Source organism: Bubalus kerabau, chromosome 17 (assembly GCF_029407905.1).
Source record: "Bubalus kerabau isolate K-KA32 ecotype Philippines breed swamp buffalo chromosome 17, PCC_UOA_SB_1v2, whole genome shotgun sequence".
NCBI lineage: Eukaryota > Metazoa > Chordata > Mammalia > Artiodactyla > Bovidae > Bubalus > Bubalus kerabau.
Window position 1 is genome coordinate 3,477,872 of NC_073640.1, and position 19,050 is coordinate 3,496,921.

The 19,050-nt window shown below is 49.0% G+C and overlaps 1 protein-coding gene across 2 annotated transcripts in view; it reads right to left on the reverse strand.

The window, feature by feature from the left end:
- LOC129631841 (coiled-coil domain-containing protein 3-like) overlaps nucleotides 1-4,202 on the reverse strand; it is a 72,201-nt gene extending 67,999 nt beyond the window's left edge. Inside the window, exons 1-2 of one of the 2 annotated variants that reach the window (XR_008704197.1) lie at nucleotides 2,957-3,091; nucleotides 33-207 (exon numbers count right to left, since the gene is read on the reverse strand). Coding sequence is in view for 1 of the 2 variants with exons in the window: in XM_055553101.1 (XP_055409076.1) it covers nucleotides 33-207; nucleotides 3,670-3,803 (309 nt within the window). In the remaining variant the exon portion in view is untranslated. Of the gene's footprint in view, nucleotides 1-32; nucleotides 208-2,956; nucleotides 3,092-3,669 lie in introns of those variants that run through there. The other variant, XM_055553101.1, reaches the window with a different exon arrangement.
- Nucleotides 4,203-19,050: the final 14,848 nt, after the last annotated feature.

Below are 19,050 nucleotides of genomic sequence, written 5' to 3' on the forward strand. Positions count from 1 at the left end.
TTGCTGTAGCACAGGGTATAGCCATTTCTTACCCTAGTGTCTTCTTGGACCTCCCAGTCACTGGAGAAAGTTGCCAGCTGCTGTCCTTGTGAACAGTTTGAAAACTGGAAAAGGCTAGGAAACATCCTTCTGTTCTCTTGAGTGTCTGGAAAGATGGCATCTTGGAAATTGACTCCATGAGGCAAGAGGTTATAGTTCTCATCCATCCTAATGGGAAAAAAAGGAGGCAAGAGCTGTAGACTGGACACCCATGGGGTGTACCATCTTGAATCGAGAGTCAACAGAAGACTGTGACAGTGTTGCCAGTTATACAACGTCTCTTTTATAGAGTAGAGTTTATAGTAGAGTTTAATTTTTTAAACTTTTTTATAGTAGAGTTTAATTACAACATTGTGCTAATTTCTGCTGTAAAGTGACTCAGTTATACATATACATACATTTTTTTAATATTTTTTCCATTATGGTTTATCCCAGGAGATTGGATATGGTTCCCTGTGCTAAGGTAGGACCTTGTTGTTTATTCCAAATGTAACAGTTTGCATCTGCCAATCCCAAACACCCAGTCCATCCATCTCCCTCCCTCCATTGCCCTTGGCAACCACAAGTTAATTCTCTGTATCCATGAGTCTGTTTCTGTTTTGTAAATAGGTTCATTTGTGTCATATTTTACATTCCACATATAAGTGATATAATATGGTATTTATTATTCTCTTTGTGACTTACTCCGCTTAGTATAATTATCTCTATTTCTGTCCATGTTGCTGCAAATGGCATTCTTTCTTTCTTGTTATGGCTGAGTAATATTCATATATATGTACCACATTTTCTTTAATCATTCAACTATCAAGGTACATTTAGGTTGTTTCCATATCTTGGCTGTTGGGAATAGTGCTGCTATGAACATGGGGGTGCATGTATGTTCCTGAATTAGAGTTTTGTCCGGGGATATGCCCACGAGGGGGACTGCTGGGTCATATGGTGGACCTATGAATTTTCTGAGGATCCCCCATACTGTTTTCCATAGTGGCTACCCCAACTTACATTCCCACCAGCAGTGTAGGAGGGTTCCCCTTTCGTCACACTCTCTCCAACATTTGCTATTTGTTCTGTTTTTGATGATAGCCATTCTGCCTGATAGGAGATGGTACCTGGCTGCAGCTTTTATTTGCATTTGTCTAAGAATTAATGACACTGAGTATATTTTTATGTGTCTACTGGCCATCTGCATGTCTTCTTTGGAGAAATGTCTATTAAGGTTTTATGCACATTTTTTTATTGTTTTTGTTGTTGTTGTTGTTGTTGTTGAATTGTATGGTCTGTATATTTGAAATTAAGCCCTGGTCTATTGCATCATTTGCAAATATTTTCTCCCATTCTTTAGGTTGTCTTTTTTTTTTTTTTTTCTTTTTATGGTTTTCTTTGCTGTGCAGAAACTTGTAAGTTTGATCCAGTCCCCTTTGTTCATATTTGGTTTTATTTCTATGACCTTGGGAGACTGACCTAAGGAAAAAAAAGGTCCAATTTATATCAGAGAACATTTTGCCCATATTCTCTTCTAGGAGTTTTATGGCATCATGTCTTATGTTTAAGTCTTTAAACCATTGTGAGATATTTTTGTGCAGTGTGAGAGCATATTCTATCTTCACTGATTTACATGGAGCTTCCAATTACACATCTACATGGCTCACATTAGAGGAGTCCCTCTCTGACTGTTTCTCTACCTCACACTGCATGTATCTATCCTTAAGTTTTTCAAAACATGTGAATTGGGGGATGGGTGCAGGTGAACATTTGTGTATCTCCCAAGCCGCCTTCCTTCTCCTAGTGGAGTGCTCCTTGTTTCCCGGGCAAAGGAAAGCCAATTGGAATGACCCAATATTCAAGTCCTATCACTGCTACTTATCTCTTGTTTGACACACAACAGATTTCTTAAATTCTCTAAGCTTAAATGTACAATCTATAAAACGAGGATGAAAACAGCATCCTTCTTTGTTTAATGGCGGTGTAAAGAGTGCATTTTTTTAATTTGGAAAATAAAGTTTTCTTGTTGAATAGTTTTAGAGCTGGTTTCCCTAAATAAAGACATGTAAAAATCTAAGTTTATCCATATCAAGAAGGTACTACCTCATTCCTTGCTAGTTTTATTTAGAAACTGTACTTCTCCAGTATTTTTTTTTTAATTCAACTTAATCTGGCTAAACCACCCAAGCAAACAAAAAGCACGCCATGTATTCTAAACTTAGATATTCTGGCTTTAATATGGAAAAGAGGTGTTACCGCGAGCTTATAGACGCCCCTCTGTGGAACCTGTCTTCTTTCTCAGTGATGTGAAATCTCAAGAGCTCAAAGTTAGTCTTCAGACCAAGGTCATGGCCATTCCAAATATCCTTAATGCTATGCCACATACTGGGAAGATGGGACTTATTGTCCAATCACTATCTGTTAGATTCCATTTTGAGGTTCCTTCCAGTTCCTCTGTATCAGCCTCCTCCTCAAACTGGAGAGAACCAATGCATTAGGGTTCCACCTGCTGTTTTCTATTGCAAACCTCAGTTGAGCCCATAACCTGAACCCTTATCTACATGCATTTCATCGTGACCACACGACAAACTTTCATGGAACTTCACAAGATTCCAGGAGTCTCCCAACAGACAAGGCCTGGTCTAATTCACCTCTCTGTTCTTCACAGCCCTGTGAGCACCTTCCCAATCCCTTAATGCCCCCGCCCCCAGGCCCTTCCTCTATAAACTTTTGCTATTTGGAAGAGCCTGGCATTGAGGTCCGCTCGCAGCTGATATGAGCGAATCTGAGTGAAACAAGAGGACAGCTGGGCTGCATTCCACACCAGTCCCATCTTGGCATTTAAGCAGGTGTGCAGGATTGAGTAACTACACATTTCTCATCTAACCTGCACCAGGTGTTCTGCATCAGTTACTAGGATTTATTCTCAACCAACCTTGTTTGGCACATTATGAAGGTGAGGCTCTTGAGGTTCTCGACAAGGTCAGTAACTTGCTCAAAATGACAGGAAGAATGGAGCCAGAATTCCAACAACCATCTGATTCCAAAGATGTTTGGATTGGTTTTGACCACTGTCCATCCAAATAACTCCCACAGCATCCACTTTAAAAATATAGCTTTCCTTCTCTATAAGGATTCCATCTCAATTAGGGTTCCACTTTCTTATTTCAAACTCCAGGAGACGCCATCGCCTGAACTCTTATCCACAGGGATCTCATCTGCACCACAGACCAACTTGCATGGAACTCAACCAGAGAGGGCTCCTGTCTGATTGCCCTTCATACTCCTGAGAGCACTGTGACCAGAGCCTTCTTCCCCTATTATCCCCCCGCATAAACCTCTGCTATTGAAAATGGGCTCTTTGTTGCTGGAAACCATCTTGAGCTTTGGCCTGAAACACTCTTCCCTGGTCAAGCACGGGAACCATCCCTGTTTTTCCAACAGTGTTAGCCAGAGGCACCCAAGATCTCTGTAGACTCAACATGAGGAGCACCAAAGAGCAGAAAATGGGAAGGAGACCAGGGCATCACTTAACATCGCCCAGACAGGATTCTGAAGGAGTTCCTGAGCCTGCTGGGGATAAAGGTACCTCTGCTGGCCATGCCAAGTGGCTGAAGGGATGGTATGGGCGAGAGTTGGCAGGCTCACCTGAGGAAGAAGAAATAGGAGTAATCCTGGACCATGGCGTGGGAGTAACAGGAGAAGTAGCCCAGGCCGGTGAGGTTGAGCCTGGAGCCCCCAGGCACCTCGAGCATGCTGCCCCATGCCTGGTCGCACAGCATCTCGATCTCAGCGGAGTAGAGGAGCCCTGCGTCGCTGGCCTCATACTACCAGGGCAGGTAGTTGTACGGGCCGTGTACTTCCTCGTGCAGCGCGAGCACCTTGGCGTGCACTATGATCTCGGCCAGCTCCGCTCGGCAGCCCTCGCTCAGGGGTCTCCATTAGGAGGGCAGCTGGCAGCCACCGGCGGCCTCCAGCCCGCCGGGCAGGCAGAGCGCGGGAAGCCGCAGCGGGCGCAGTATGCCGGCGGCGAGGGCGGGCGGCGGGAGCCGCCGGGTTGGCTCTGCGCCCCAGGCGCGCTACCCGGGGCGCATGGCCAGGGGAGGGGGGAGCCCCGCGGCGGGAGCGAGAGCGTTGGGGAACCCGAAGTGCCAGGCCCCACCAGCGGGAGGCGCAGCCCTGGGACCTGGCTCCACGCACCTCTGCGGAAGCTCAGCGTGCTGCTCCCTCCTGTGCCGGGATCCTCCTGTGGGGCCTCGCTTGGGAGGCTTTTAAAAGGGCACGGAGAGAGCCGGCCACCGCCGCCTCCTGCCCCTCGTGGCTGGGGCTGGGCGGCAGCGGGAGGGGCGGAGGCGGGAAGCCGTCCAGTGGCGCGGGGTGCTGGGGAGACAGCGCAGTCGGCGCTGGACCGGGAGCCCCCCGACCGAACTCGGTGTTTGCGCCAGCGCAGAGGTCCGCGGCCAAAAAGTCAGTGTGGGGAGAGGCGGCCCAGCCCTCTCCGGAGCCCTGCGCACCGACCAGGTGGAAGCTTTGCAGGCACAAAGCGCGCTCCAGACATGGCCTTCTTAGAATGATTGCCGTCAATTGTCATGAGTACTCAGCGTACGTTTTTGTATTTTCTGAGTAGTTCATTTACACTCAAATGGCACAGAAATCTAACTTTACCGTCTCAGAGTTTACCTTGGAAACTCTGTGTGATCTAATAAACTTTTCCGAATCTCTCTCTCCCTTTCCATCTTTTATGTTTTAACGATGCTCTTAGGAAAGCCTTCAACATCTGAAAAGCCAAAGCCACATTGCTTGGATTTTCCTACAGCTACATGGTCTCATGATTAACCTCATTCCTACTTTCAGATTCTGAACACCCTACACCTGAGAAATAGATTCAGAAGTTCCAAAGAGCTTTTCACAAGTCAATGAGTGACTCTGAAGAGACCTAAACTCTACAGTTAAATCTTTATTTCTAAATTAGGCAGTTCCTTTTATCTCCCAATTGCCTTTATTATTCTTCATGTAGTAAGAAAAAAAAAGATTATTTATAAGTATAAATATTTTGTATGGTCAAAACATCATATATATATGAAATAGCATGGATATAATATACATATCATCATACATATGTCATACATATTATATTTACAATAAGTTGATAAGCAAAACTGCTGTAAAATGGAAGGCTCTTTGTTCTGCAAGCATCTTATTAACCAGGTTTTCTGCAAGTTTAAGTCTTAGAACTCAGCCAAAGTCTTCTCTGACTGAAAGAAAGAGTTCTTAGGAAATTCGGAAAGTAAAGGTAAGGAGAAAATTGGGGTGGGGGGAGAGAGAAAATTCCAAGGCCTCACATCCCGTGACAACCAAATCTTCCTGAGATCCCCAAGTCTTCAGTTAGGACAATTAAATTCATGCATGCTTCTTGTGGCAGGGTAGAAATCCAGATGGCGTGAGGCAGGGACTCAGGAGGAAGAAGCCATGAGCAGCATGGTCTCAGGGAACCAGAAGACCCTGGGAAGGCTTTGGGCATGCCTTGAAGTGAAATGGCCAGGAATCCAGCCAGTGTGGCCCAGCTTCTGAGGGAATGAAGGCTAAAGATCTATGGGGTCACACCAATCCAGAATCCAACCGATGACTCAATGGACAGATGTGTGCTTAATCACTCAGTCATGTCCTACTCTTTGTGACCCCAGGGACTGTAGCCTCCCAGGCACCTCTGTTCATGGGATTCTCCAGGCAAGAGTACTGGAGTGGGTTGCCATGCCCCCCTCCAGGAGATCTTCCCAACCCAGAGATCAAGCCCAGATGTCCCACATTGCAGGCAGATTCTTTACCGTATAAGCCACCAGGGAAGCTGTGACTCAATGGACCAGATTCTTAGTCCTACAAGATCATCTGTGTTGGAAGAGGAAAGAAGTAAGAGTAAGAGCTCCTCACGGACAATAACTATCCTCTACATAGCTGAAAGTCATCCTGAAGCCTTGATTAATTCTGTAGAAAACAGTTATATTGAGGGAAGCAAGTGGACAGTAGTCCTGATGGTATATGACTCCTCCCGACAACCCCACCACCACCATGGGAGATGGTAGAGTTAAGTTTTTCCCACAAGGAGAAATGGCATTTGAGGATGGCATCAGACATGCTACGTTAGGACTACCCATTTGTCTCTCCTTCAATATATGAGTTAAAACGTTTCATAACGTCTTAGTCTGTTCAGGGTGCCATGGCAATATACCACAGCCTAAGGGGCTTAAACAACAGACATTTATTTCCCACAGTGCTGGAGGCTGGAAGTCCAAGATCAGGGTGTCAATGGGATTGGTTCCAGGCTAGTAAACGGCCACCTTTCCTCTGTGTCCCCACATGGCCTGTCTTTTTTGTACATATAGAGAGACAGAAATGTCTGGCCCTTCTAAGGACACCAGGCCTCTCAGATTAGACCACACTCTTGTGACCTCATTTAACCTTAATCACTTCCATAAAGGTGCCATCTCCAAATACAGTCTCATTGGGGGTTAAAACTTGAACAGAAAAATTCAGGGCAGAGAGGAGGGGATGTGAACAAGGGACAGAATTCAATCCATAACAGTCATTTAGCAGGTGTTCTGCAGGTTTGTAGAGAAAGAGGGGATATAAAATGGTTTATATTTCTGGCACGCTAACTTAGAGCAAGCATTGCCAAATTATAATATTAACAATAACAACTGCTAACATTTATTCACTGCTTATTCAAAAGCAGAGACATTACTTTGCCAACAAATGTTCATCTAGTCAAGGCTATGGTTTTTCCTGTGGTCATGTATGGATGTGAGAGTTGGACTGTGAAGAAGGCTGAGGGCTGAAGAATTGATGCTTTGGAACTGTGGTGTTGGAGAAGACTCTTGAGAGTCCCTTGGACTGCAAGGAGATCCAACCAGTCCATTCTGAAGGAGATCAGCCCTGGGATTTCTTTGGAAGGAAAGATGCTGAGGCTGAAACTCCAGTACTTTGGCCACCTCATGCGAAGAGTTGACTCATTGGGAAAGACTCATGCTGGGAGGGATTGGGGGCAGGAGGAGAAGGGGACGACAGAGGATGAGATGGCTGGATGGCATCACTGACTCGATGGACGTGAGTCTCAGTGAACTCCGGGTGTTGGTGATGGACAGGGACGCCTGGCGTGCTGTGATTCATGGGGTCGCAAAGAGTCAGACACGACTGTTGAAACTCCATACGAACCCCGAGAGCCATGTCAGACCTGGAGAGGAGCCCTGAGGTTCCGGCCTCAACTCAAGGAGGCCCTATGCCCTTGCACCGACTGAAGAGGAAACCCGAGAAGCCCCTCGCAACTCGAATGAGGCTTGACTTTTTGAAGACAAGACGAGCAGGTCCCTGAGGTCCCCATCGGAACCCAAGAGGAACCCCAAGTTTCCTGCTGCAACTCAAGAAAAACCAGGAGATTCTCCCCTCAAAGCAAGATGAGGCCCTTTTCTGCTGCAGCATCTCGAGAGAAATCCCAGCTTCCCTCTTGAGCCTCAAAAGGGTGCTTGACACCCTTATTGAATTCAATAAATTCCCCAACATAACCGTCTGCACTCGAGAGGAAAACCGAGTTTCCTGCCACAACTCAAGAAGAGCCCCATTTTCCCCTCCTCATCTCAATATGAGGGTCCATTCCCCTACATCATCTGCAAAGAAATCCTGACATTCCCGTCACACCTCAAGAGGAGGCCGGTCTCACCCTGAAACTCCAGAGGAACTCCAGAGGTCATCCCACAATTCAAAAAGACACCAATTTCCCCATCCACTCAAGATAAGGCCTTATTCCCCTGCAACGACTCGAATGCAAACCCTAGTATCAACTCCCAACACGAAGGGAGGACTGAGAGCCCCATGGCACCTCTACAAATAGGACCAGATCCCGACCTCAGCTCAACAGGAGGCCTGACACCCATTTTACTCCTCGAGAGGGAAGGGCAGTCCCATGCCTCAATACGAGACGACGTCTGACTCCCCAGTGGAATCTCCATAGGGACCCTGAGATCCATGTCAGAACTGGAGAGGAACCCTGAGTTTCTGGCCTCACCTCGATATGAGGCTCTAGTCCCCTGCACCAACTCGAGTGGAATCCCGAGAGGCCCCTCAAAACTCCAAAGGAGTCCTGACTTCCCAGAAACAAGATTAGAGGCTCCCTCAGGTCCCCGTGGCAACTCGAGGGAACCCAAACTTCCTGCTGCACCTCGAGAAACACCTTGAGATTCCCCCTTCCATGCGAATTGAGGTCTCATTCCCCTACCGTGACTCCAGAGCAATCCCGCGCTCCCCCTCGCAACTCGAATAGAGACTTGACTTCCCCGAGGCAACACGAGAGGCTCCCTGAGTTCCCCGTGGTACCTGGAGAGGAATCCCAAGCCTCCCGCCACAACTCAAAAACACCCAGGAGATTCCCCTGTCAACGTGAGATGAGGCCGTTTTCTCCTACAGCGGCCAACTTCCCCTCGCACCACAAGAGGAGGCCTGTCTCACCTATTGAATCTCAAGTGGAACCCCATGGATTCTGCTGCAAGGAAAAAGGACACCGAGTTCCCCCTCAGCTCCAGATAAGTCCTGATTCCCCTGGACCTGCTCCAATGGAACACCGAGGATCCCCTCACAACATGATGGGAGGCCTGACTCCCATGCTGATCCTCTTGAGGAAGCCCAAATTTCCCACCTGAACTCGACAGGAGGCCTGATACCCCTTTGACAACTCAAAAGGAAAGCAGAGTTCCATGCCTCGACCCCAGACGAGGCCTGACTCCCTAGGTGAAGCTTGATAGGAATCCTGAGATCCCTGAGATGCCGATGAGGAACACTGAGTCAACCGACTGAACTCTGCACAGGGCCCTATTCGAAGGCAGTGAATCAAGAGGAAACTCGGCATGCTGTTCACAACTCGAAAAGAGACCTGACTTCTCTGAGGCAACATGAATGGGTCCCTGAGGGCCCCGTCACAACTTGAGAGGAACCCCAAGCTTCCCTCCGCAACTCGAGAAAATCCACAAGATTCTCCCCTCAATGCGAGATGAGGCCCTTTTCCAGAGCAGTTTCTCGAGAGGAATCCCACATTGCCTCTTGAAACGCGAAAGGGTACTGGACACCTTTATGCAACTCCAGAAGATCCCTGAGATACCCATCCCCACTTGAGAGGAACACCGATGTTTATGCCACAACTCAAGAAGAGCCCCGCTTTCCCCCTCCTCCACTTGACATGAGGGTCGATTCCCCTGCTTCATTGGTAAAAGAATCCCGACGTTCCCGTCGCACCTCAAGAGGAGGCTGTTCTCATATTTAAACTCCAGAGGAAACCTCGTGGCTCATGCCACAAGACCAAAGACACCGATTTCCGCATCACTTGAGATAAGGCCTGATGCCCCTGCGCTGATTCAAATGGAACCCTGAGGATCAAGTCACAACATGAAGGGGCACTGACACTCTGGTTGCATTCTCCAGAAGAAGCCACAGGTTCCAAATACAACTCGACAAGAGGCCTCACACCCCATTCACAACTAGAGAGGCAAGCCGAGTTCCATGCCTCAACACAAGACAAGGCTTGCCTCCCCTGTTCAGACTGCACAGAAACCCCGAGATTGATGTCAGAAATGGAGAGGCTCCCTCCGGAACTTGAGATGAGGCCCTATTCATCCCTGCAGTGACGCGAGATGAATCCCGAGGTGCCCCTCGCAACTCTAAAGGAGATCTGACTTCCCTGAGGAAACACGAGTGGGTCCCTTAGGTCCCCATGCAACTCGACAGGAACCCTAAGCTTCCCAACACAACTCAACAAAAACAATGAAATTCTCTGCTCCACGAGAGACGAGGCCCTTTTACGCTGCAGCGTTTCCCAAGAAATCCCACGTTCCCTCTTGGAACTTGAAAGGGTACTTGACACCCTTTATGAAACCCCAGAAGATTCCTAGGATACATGTCCCCACTCGAGAGGAACGCTGACTTTCCTGCCAAGCTCAAGAAGAGTGCCGTTTTCCCCTCCTCAACTCGAGATGAGGGTCGATTCCCCTGCTTCATCTGGAAAGGAATGCCGGCGTCCCCATCTCACCTCAAGAGGAGGCCGGTCCCAACTTGAAACTGGAGAGGAACCCAGGGGTCTTGACACAATTCGAAAGACATGGATTTCCCCCATCCACTCGAGACAAGGCCTGATTCCCTGGCACCGATTCAAATGGAACCCCAAGAGTCAACTCACAACATGAAGGGAGGACTGATACCCTGGTTGCAAATTTGAGAAAAGCCCCAGGTCCCCAATTCAACTCGACTGGAGGCCTGAAACCTCTTTTACAACTTGAGAGGGAAGCAGAGTTCCATGCCTCTACACAAGTCGAGACCTGACTCCCTGTCTGAAACTGCATACACTCCCTGAGATCCACGTCAGAACAGGAGAACAACCCTGAGGTTCCAGCTTCATCTCAAGATAAGGCCCTCTTCCATTGCACCGATCCCAGAAGAATCCCGAGGGGCCCCTCACAACTCGAACGGATTCCTGACTTCCCATAGGACAGATGAGGAGCTCCCTGAGGTCACTGTCACAAATCGCGGGAACACAAAGTTTCCTGCCGCAACTCGAGAAAGACCTCGAGATTCCCCCTTCAACGCAAATTGAGGCCCGATTCCCCTGCCGTGAATCGAGATCAATTCCCCGCTCCCCCTCGCAACTCAAATGGAGACTGGACTTTCCTGGGGCAACACAAGAGGCTCCCTGAGTTCCCCGTCGTAACTCAAGAGAAACCCCAAACTTCCCGCCACAACTCGAGAAAAACCACGAGAATCCCCCGTTATCGCAAGTTGAGGCCATTCTTTTCCCGCAGGGCCTAGAAAGCAATCCCGAGTTCCCTCTCAAAACTCCACAGGAGGCTTGACTCCCTTTAGGTCACTCAAAGTGCTCCAAGAGATACCCGTCGCAACTCGAGAGGTGAGCAGAGTTCTTTGCTCCAACTCGAGACAAGGCCTGACTTCATCTGCAAAGGAATCCTGACGTTCCCATCACACCTCACAAAGAGGCCGGTCTCACCCTAAAACTCCAGAAGAACTCCAGGGGTCATTCCACAATTTGAAAAGACACGATGTCCCCATCCACTCGACATAAGGCCTTATTCCCCTGCAATGACTCAAATGCAACCTCAAGTATCAACTCATAACATGAAAAGAGGACTGAGAGCCCCATGGTACCTCTAGAAATAGCCCCAGATCCCTACCTCAACTCAACAGGAGGCCTGACACCCCTTTTACACCTCGAGAGGGAAGCAGAGTTCCATGCCTCAACACGAGACAACGTTGGATTCCCCAGTGGAATCTCATAGGAATCCCGATATCCATGTCAGAACTGGAGAGGAACCCTGAGTTTCCCACCTCTACTCAAGATGAGGCCCTAGTCCCCTGCACCAACTCGAGAGGAATCCTGAGAGGCCCCTCACAACTCGAAAGAATTCCTGATTTCCCAGAGACAACATGAGAGGCTCCCACAGGTCCCCTTCGCAACTCGAGGAAACCCACACTTCCTGCCACAACTTGAGAAATACTTTGAGATCCCTCCTTCCATGCGAATTGAGGCCTGATTCCCCTGCCGTGACTCCAGAGCAATCCCGCGCTCCCCCTCGCAACTCAAAAGGAGACTTGACTTCCCTAAGGCAACACGAGAGGCTCCCTGAGTACCCCGTGGTAACTGGAGAGGAATCCCAAGCCTCCTGCTGCAACTCGAACAAAAGCACCAGATTCCCCCATCAATGTGAGATGAGGACCTTTTTTTCTGCAGCCTAGAGAGCAATCCCGAGTTCCCTCTCAGAACTTGAGAGGAGGCTTGACTCCCTTCATGCAACTCAAGGGGGCCCAGAGGTCCCCGTCACAACTCGAGATGAAACCCGAGTTTCCCGCCACAACTCAAGAAGAGCCCCAGGTTTCCCACCTCGTGTGGACATGAGGGCCCATTTCCTGCTTCAACTCTAGAAGAATCCCAACTTCCCCTGGCACCACAAGAGGAGGCATGTCTGACCTCTTGAATCTCGAGTGGAAGCCCAAGGATCCTGCTGCAAGGAAAAGGGACACCGAGTTCCCCCTCAGCTCGAAATAATTCCTGATTCCCCTGCATCGGCTCCAATGGAACACTGAGTATCCCCTCACAACATGATGGTGTCCCCTGACACCCCTGCTGATCATCTTGAAAAAGCCCAAATTCCCCGCCTGAACTTTACAGGAGGCCTGACACCCCTTTTACAGCTCCAGAGGAAAGCAGAGTTCCAGGCCTCAACACCAGACGAGGCCTGACTCCCTAGTTGAGCCTTGACAGGAAGCCCGAGATCCCTGTCACCACTGGAGAGGAATATTGAGTTTACTGGCTGACCTCTAAACATGGCCCTATTCACCGGCAGCCACTCGAGAGGAATCCCGACGAGCCCCTCGCAACTCGAAAAGAGACCAGATTTCTCGGAGGCAACACAAGCGGGTACCTGAGGTCCCCATCACAACTCAAGAAGAACCCCAAGCTTCCTGCCCCAACTCAAGGAAAACCACGCGATTCTCCCCTCAATGTGAGATGAGGCCCTTTTCCAGAGCAGTGTCTCAAGAGAAATCCCACATTCCATCTTGAAACACCAAAGGGTACTCGACACCCATTATGCAATTCAGGATGGTCCCCGAGATAATGGCCCCACTCCAGAGGAACACCAAGTTTCATGCCCCAACTCAAGAAAAGCCCCGTTTTCCCCTTTCTGAACTCGAGATGAGTGTCGATTCCCCTGTGTCGTCAGGAAAGGAATCCCAACCTTCATGTCATACCTCAAGGGTAGGCTGGTCTCACCTTGAAACTTGAGCGTATCCCTTGGAGTCATGCCTCAATTCAAAAAAACCCCAATTTCCCCATCCACTCCAGATAAGCCTGATTCCCCTGCACTGACTCCACTGGAACCCTGAGGATCTCCTCAAAACATGAAGGGAGGTTTGATAGCCCTGTGGCACTGGGAGAAAAAGCCCCAGATCCCTATGACAACTAGACAGGAATCCTGACACCATTTTTACACCTCGAGAGGAAAGCAGGCTTCCGTGTCTCAACACTGACTCCCCTGTTGAAACTCCATAGGAACCCTGAGAGCCATCTCCGAACTAGAGAGCGACCCTGAGGTTCCAGCCTCAACTCAAGATGAGGCTCTATGCCCCTGTACCGACTGAAGGGGAATCCTGAGAGGCCCTTCACAACTCGAATGGAGACTTGACTTTCCTGAGGCAATACGAGCGGGTCCCTGAGGTCCCTGTCGCAACTTGAGGGGAACCCCGAGTTTCCTGCTGCACCTTGAGAAAAAACAGGAGATTCTCCCCTCAACACGAGATGAGGCCCTTGCCCACTACAGCATCTCGAGAGAAATCCCACCTTGCCTCTTGAGCCTCAAAAGGGTACTTGACACCCTGTACACAACTCAAGAAATTCTGCGACATAGCTGTCTGCACTCCAGAGGAACGCTGATTTTCCCACCACAGCTCAAGAAGAGCCCCGTTTTCCCCTCCTCTTCTCGAGATGAGGGTCCATTCCCCTGCTTTATCTGCAAAGGAATCCCAACATTCCCGTCGCACCTCAAGAGGAGGCCAGTCTCACCTTGAAACTTGAGAGGAACTCCACGGGTCGTGCCACAATTTGAAAAGACCTTGATGTCCCCATCCACTCGACATAAGGCCTGATTCCCCTGCAATGACTTGAATGTAACCCCGAGTATCAACTCACAACATGAAGGAGGACTGAGAGCCCTGTGGCGCCTCTGGAAATAGCCCCAAATCCCTACCTCAACTCAACAGGAGGCCTGACACCCCTTTTACACCTCGAGAGAGAAACGGAGTTCCATGTCTCAACAAGAGACGAGGCCTGACTACCCTGTTGAAACTCCATAGGAACCCTAAGATCCATGTCCGAACTGGGGAGGAATCCTAAGGTTCCTGCCTCAACTCGAGATGAGGACCTATGCCCCTGCACCAACTGGAGAGGAATCCAAAGAGCCCCCTCACAACTCGAATGGAGTCTTGACTTTCCTGAGGCAACACGAGTGGGTCCCTAAGGTCCCCTTCAGAACTTGAAAGGAACCCCGAGTTTCCTGCCGCAACTCGAGAAAAACCAGGAGATTCTCCCCTCAACACGCCCTTGAGGGCTTAATGAGGCCCTTGTCCACTACAGCATCTGGAGAGAAATCCCACCTTCCCTCTTGAGCCTCAAAAGGGTACTTGACACCCTTTATGCAACTCAAGAAGTTCCCCGACATACGCGTCTGCACTGGAGAGGAACACTGAGTTTCCTGCCACAACTCAAGAAGAGCCCCACTTTCCCCTCCTCATCTCGAGATGAGTGTCCATTCCCCTGCTTCATTGGCAAAGGAATCCCGACAGTCCCATCGCACCTCAAGAGGAGGCCAGTCTCACCTTGAAACTGGAGTGGAACTCCATGGGTCGTGTCTCCCTCTCTCTGTCTATGCCTCCCTGTGTATGTGTGTGTGTGTGTGTGTGTGTGTGTGTGTATGCACCAGAGTGTCTGTCTCCCTCTCACCATCTTCAAGTCTGTCTCTGAACCTTCGTGTATTTCAGGCTCTGTGTCTCTTGAAACCAGGCCTCCCTTCCCTTCCTCTGGCCCTGGACTCTCACTGGTGCTGATTCTGACTCTGGCTGATGAACTTGCACTGGCTGGCTGTCTCATTTGGCATGGGTGCGTGTGAGTGACTGTCCATGTGCCTGCATGTTGCTCATCTGCTCTCTCAGGAAGGCCATGCACTTGGAAGGCAGCATGGGGCAAGGTGGGCCTCGGTAGGGCAATGGGGCGGGGCTGACGCTCACCAGTCAACCATGCTGGTGGCTCCCCGTGTGTTGGGCACCAGGCAGATGCTGGGCAGGATGGACGCTCCGGACCCCGGCAGGGCTGTACTTCTGCCCACAGGAGGTTCAGAGGACCACTGCCCGCAGGCAGCTATGGGTGGCCAAGAGAGACACCTCCGGGGCCACAGTGGCCCTGAGCAGAGAATGCATGGGTGTGGGGCGGAGCCGCCTAGCAGGGGCCGGCCTGGAGAAGCCCAGGCTGGGAGAGTGTGGAGAACTCTGGGCCCCTCACCCAAACCCCGAGCTCCCTCACGCACACCTGGCCGCGTGCCCTGGGTCTCAGAAGCCTTCTGGGCCCCAGTGCTGGACAGGGTTGGTGGTATGCGGGGGCAGGGCGCCTTTGGCTGGCCGCTGGGCACCCGGGCCTGGTGCAGGGGTCTGGTGGCAGGTCCTGCGGCGCATGTAGAGCACACAGTCAGGGGAGAAGTGCACCCGGCTCTCCTGACCAGCAGGCAGGTCAGAGCGAAATGGAGACGTATTGCAGGAATTTTAGGGCGCCTGGCGGCAGCCGCCTCCCCCTACAACCATAACACCCTGAACAGGCCCAATCTCATCTGATCTCAGAAGCTAAGCAGGGTCGGGCCTGGTTAACACTTGGACGTGAGACTGCTTGGGAATACCAGGTGCTGTTGTCTTTTTGCTTCCCCTCTCCTTTTGCCCCTGGCCCCAGGCACGTTTGGCACAGCAAATCCCACCTGCCCCTGACCCCTAGCACCCCACCATGCTCAAAGCTATAGCCTGCCTTTAGATTGGCCAGCCAGCCAGCCAGTCAGGCCATCCAGCCAGCCATCGGGCCTGGAAGGCACCGGCGTCCCTACTTTTGGGTCTCTGAAGCCTCCCTGGGTAGGTGGCAAGGGCTCTGACACCCACGGCACACCTGGGTTGCCCCTGTGTGGCCTGTGAGCCCCTCCACACTCATCTCCCAGGAACCCAGATGACCATCCGGTCTCTGTCTGAGGCTCCCTTGGCAAGCCTCAGGCAATCCCAGAGGCTGCCCCATCACCAGCCACACCCTCAACCCCAGCCCCATCCTCACACAAGACCGTGCATGCTTGTGGGTGCATGCACAGGCACACACCTGCAGAGACACACAGACACAAATACACACAAACACACCCCGCCTCCGAGATGGCTCTTAAGAGCCAGAAACCCCAGGTATCAGAGACAGAGAAAGAGAGAGAGAGAGGCATCAAGAGGATCACACAGGCTTCCCATCCCCCGACCTCCACACCCCCCCCCATTCTGGGTATCCACCCGGCCCCCCGTCGACCTGACCACACCCGCGCCCACCAACACACTCACACACACACTCTCACTCACTCACCCTCTGGCCTGGGGACGGGGTCTGGGTCTTACCTAAGGTAGCCAAGCCAAAGGGACCTTTGAGACCTCAGCTGTGAAGAAGTCTTGGGGACTCTATGGGTGACTGCCAGGCCCAGGGCAGAGCATCCAGCTGGGGCTCGGCCCAAGGCTGAGGCTTCCTTCCTTGAGGAAGCTGCTACTTCCGCATGGCCTCTCTCTGAGGTGTGTCACGGTGGTCAGTGTGTCTGTCTCGGATCAGATGCCATCCTCTCTCCCGTGTCTGTCTCACGTTTTCTTGCGGGGATACCAATTGCAGAGTAGAAAGAAAGAACTGTGAGAAAAGAATTGACCTAAGTTACAATCTCATTACACACGGCTACTGAAGGAGGCCATGCAATGGGAGTCAGAGACGGTAAATTAAGCCTAAAATTGTTGGGATGATACCTTAAAGAGAGGCTGACAAATGACGAAGAGAGGAAATTGGATTGGACAATATAAAGAAAGTGTTAAACTCAAAGTTGAGGTTGAGTAGTCAGGGAGAGGGTGAACTAGCAAGAGAGAAGAAAGCCTTCAGTATTGAAAATGTATGCTGTGTAATGAATTAATCAGAGTTGCATTTATTGCAGTGGAAACTATCTTCAACAGTAGTTTTTTCAGAGGAAGGGATAAGTTAGAAGGTTGGAATCAACATAAACACACTACTAGGTATAAAGTAGATAATCAACAAGATCTTACTCTATAGTATAGGGAACTCAATACTTTGCAATAACCTATATGGGATAGTAATCTTAAAAAGAATAGATACATGCACTTGTATTACAAATCACTTTTCTGTACAGCTGAAACTAAGACAGAATGTTAATCAACTCTAACCCAATATAAAATAGAAATTAAAAGTAAAATTTTGCCAATACAGATCACTGTGAAGGTAAGGTGTGGGCAATGCTGGCTTTCGGTAAGGAAGAATGGAATGGTAGCCTTATGATGAGTATCAAGTGTCTTGTCCTAAATATGAAACAGGAAATGTCCTAAGTGTGCGAGTTCGTCACAAAAGATCGACATTGTTTCCTTTGCAGCTAAATGTGCCATTTCAACCATGGCCCTTGGGGCAAGACCAGAGAATTACATAAGAAAAGTACTCTGGGATTTATTAGCCAAATTACTTCTTGGCAAGGTGCAACCAGGGAATTGCATCATTAGGGTTGTTTCAGGCATTTGGACTGATTTGGGAATGGTATGTCCAACATAGATCACTGTGAAGAGACCTCTGCTCAACTCGGGCAATGAATGAATGCAGGGTCCTGAAAAACCAGCCCTATGGGCAAAGAACTCCAAACATGATATCATTATGGGATGTGTGGTGAGGTCTGAAACCCTGGATGACCTGCCTCTGAAGGGGATAAAGATGGATCCTGAAGATGTCACTCATGACCTGGTGCTGTGAATTTTTGCCATCTCTTTTCAGGGCTCATTCCTGAGGAATTTATGAAGCTTTATATCATTGTGCAACCTTATGTAAAACAGATAGCGAGTTGGAGCCTGCTGTACAGCACAGGGAGTTCAATGTGGTACCCTGCAGTGACCTAGAGGGGTGCGGTGCCAGAGCGGAGGGTCAGGGCGTGGGGGATATATGCACACACATAGGTGATTTGTTTAATGCATAGCAGAACACAACATTGTAAAGCAACTGTACCCCAACTTAAAAAAAAAATCCAGATTGAATACTCACCTCTCTCACATCTTAATCATTATGTTAAAACAAAAATAAACAGAAACAAATGCAAAAAACCCTGGTTTCCTTATCATATGTAAAGGCATTAATACAGTGTCATTAGATACAAAGTTAAAGGAACAAAGTAGTCTATCTTTTTTTCCCTTAAACATACAGTGGGTAGATAGTAAAGAATCCATCTGCAATGAAGGAGACTAGGGTTCAATCCCTGGTTAGAAAGATCTCCTGAAGAAGGAAATACAGTATTTTTGCCTGGAGAATTACATGGACAGAAGAACCTCATGGGCTATAGTCCATGGGCTCAGCAAAAGTCAGACACTACTGAGGGACTAAGCACCTCAGCACCTTGTATGTAAATCATGGCCAGAGAATCCAATTTTACATAACACAAATAAGCTTATTTTTAATAGGCATGGCTATCTTTAATAGGTTTTTAACAAAGTACATTGAATGTGGAAGGGGTTTGGACAATAATTAAGAGGTACTGATATATAAAATATACTGAGAAAAAAATCCATTATTTGAAGTTATAAAAGAAAATAGGTGGGTGGGTCATGGAGAAAGCAAGGGAATTTCAAAAAAAAACATCTGCTTCTGCTTCACTGGCTGTGCTACAGTCTTTGACTGTGTGGATCACAAAAATCTGTGGAAAAATCTTAGAAATGATGGTGTTTTTTCAAAAGGTTGTTGTTTTTGTTTTTTTTGGTTTTTTTTGTTTTTTTTTTTGCCAAAAGTTTTCATTTCCTTCTCAGGTTCAAAGGATTTGTTAACAAAGTAACCCACTCGTTATATACAAATATATAATGCATATATTTAATAGACAATTATCTTGCTTACTTTCAAGATACTAACATTAATAGAGCAGAGGATACATCACCAAACTGGGTTTTGACCAACATCTAGACTTAAACAGCACTGGGAGGTTCCATGTCACAGACATCTGGAGTCCCAACTGGGAAAAGGTCCCAGGCAGTACCTCCACCCTGCTCTGTGGGTGAGACTTCAAAGACTGTCCTGATTTCGATTTATAATCCCAGGACAGACTCAAACGGATACATTCATCAATCTGGGACCAAAATGCAAGCCTGGTTTCAAGATAATGCTGTTGGATTTGCCATGGAAAACTTGGA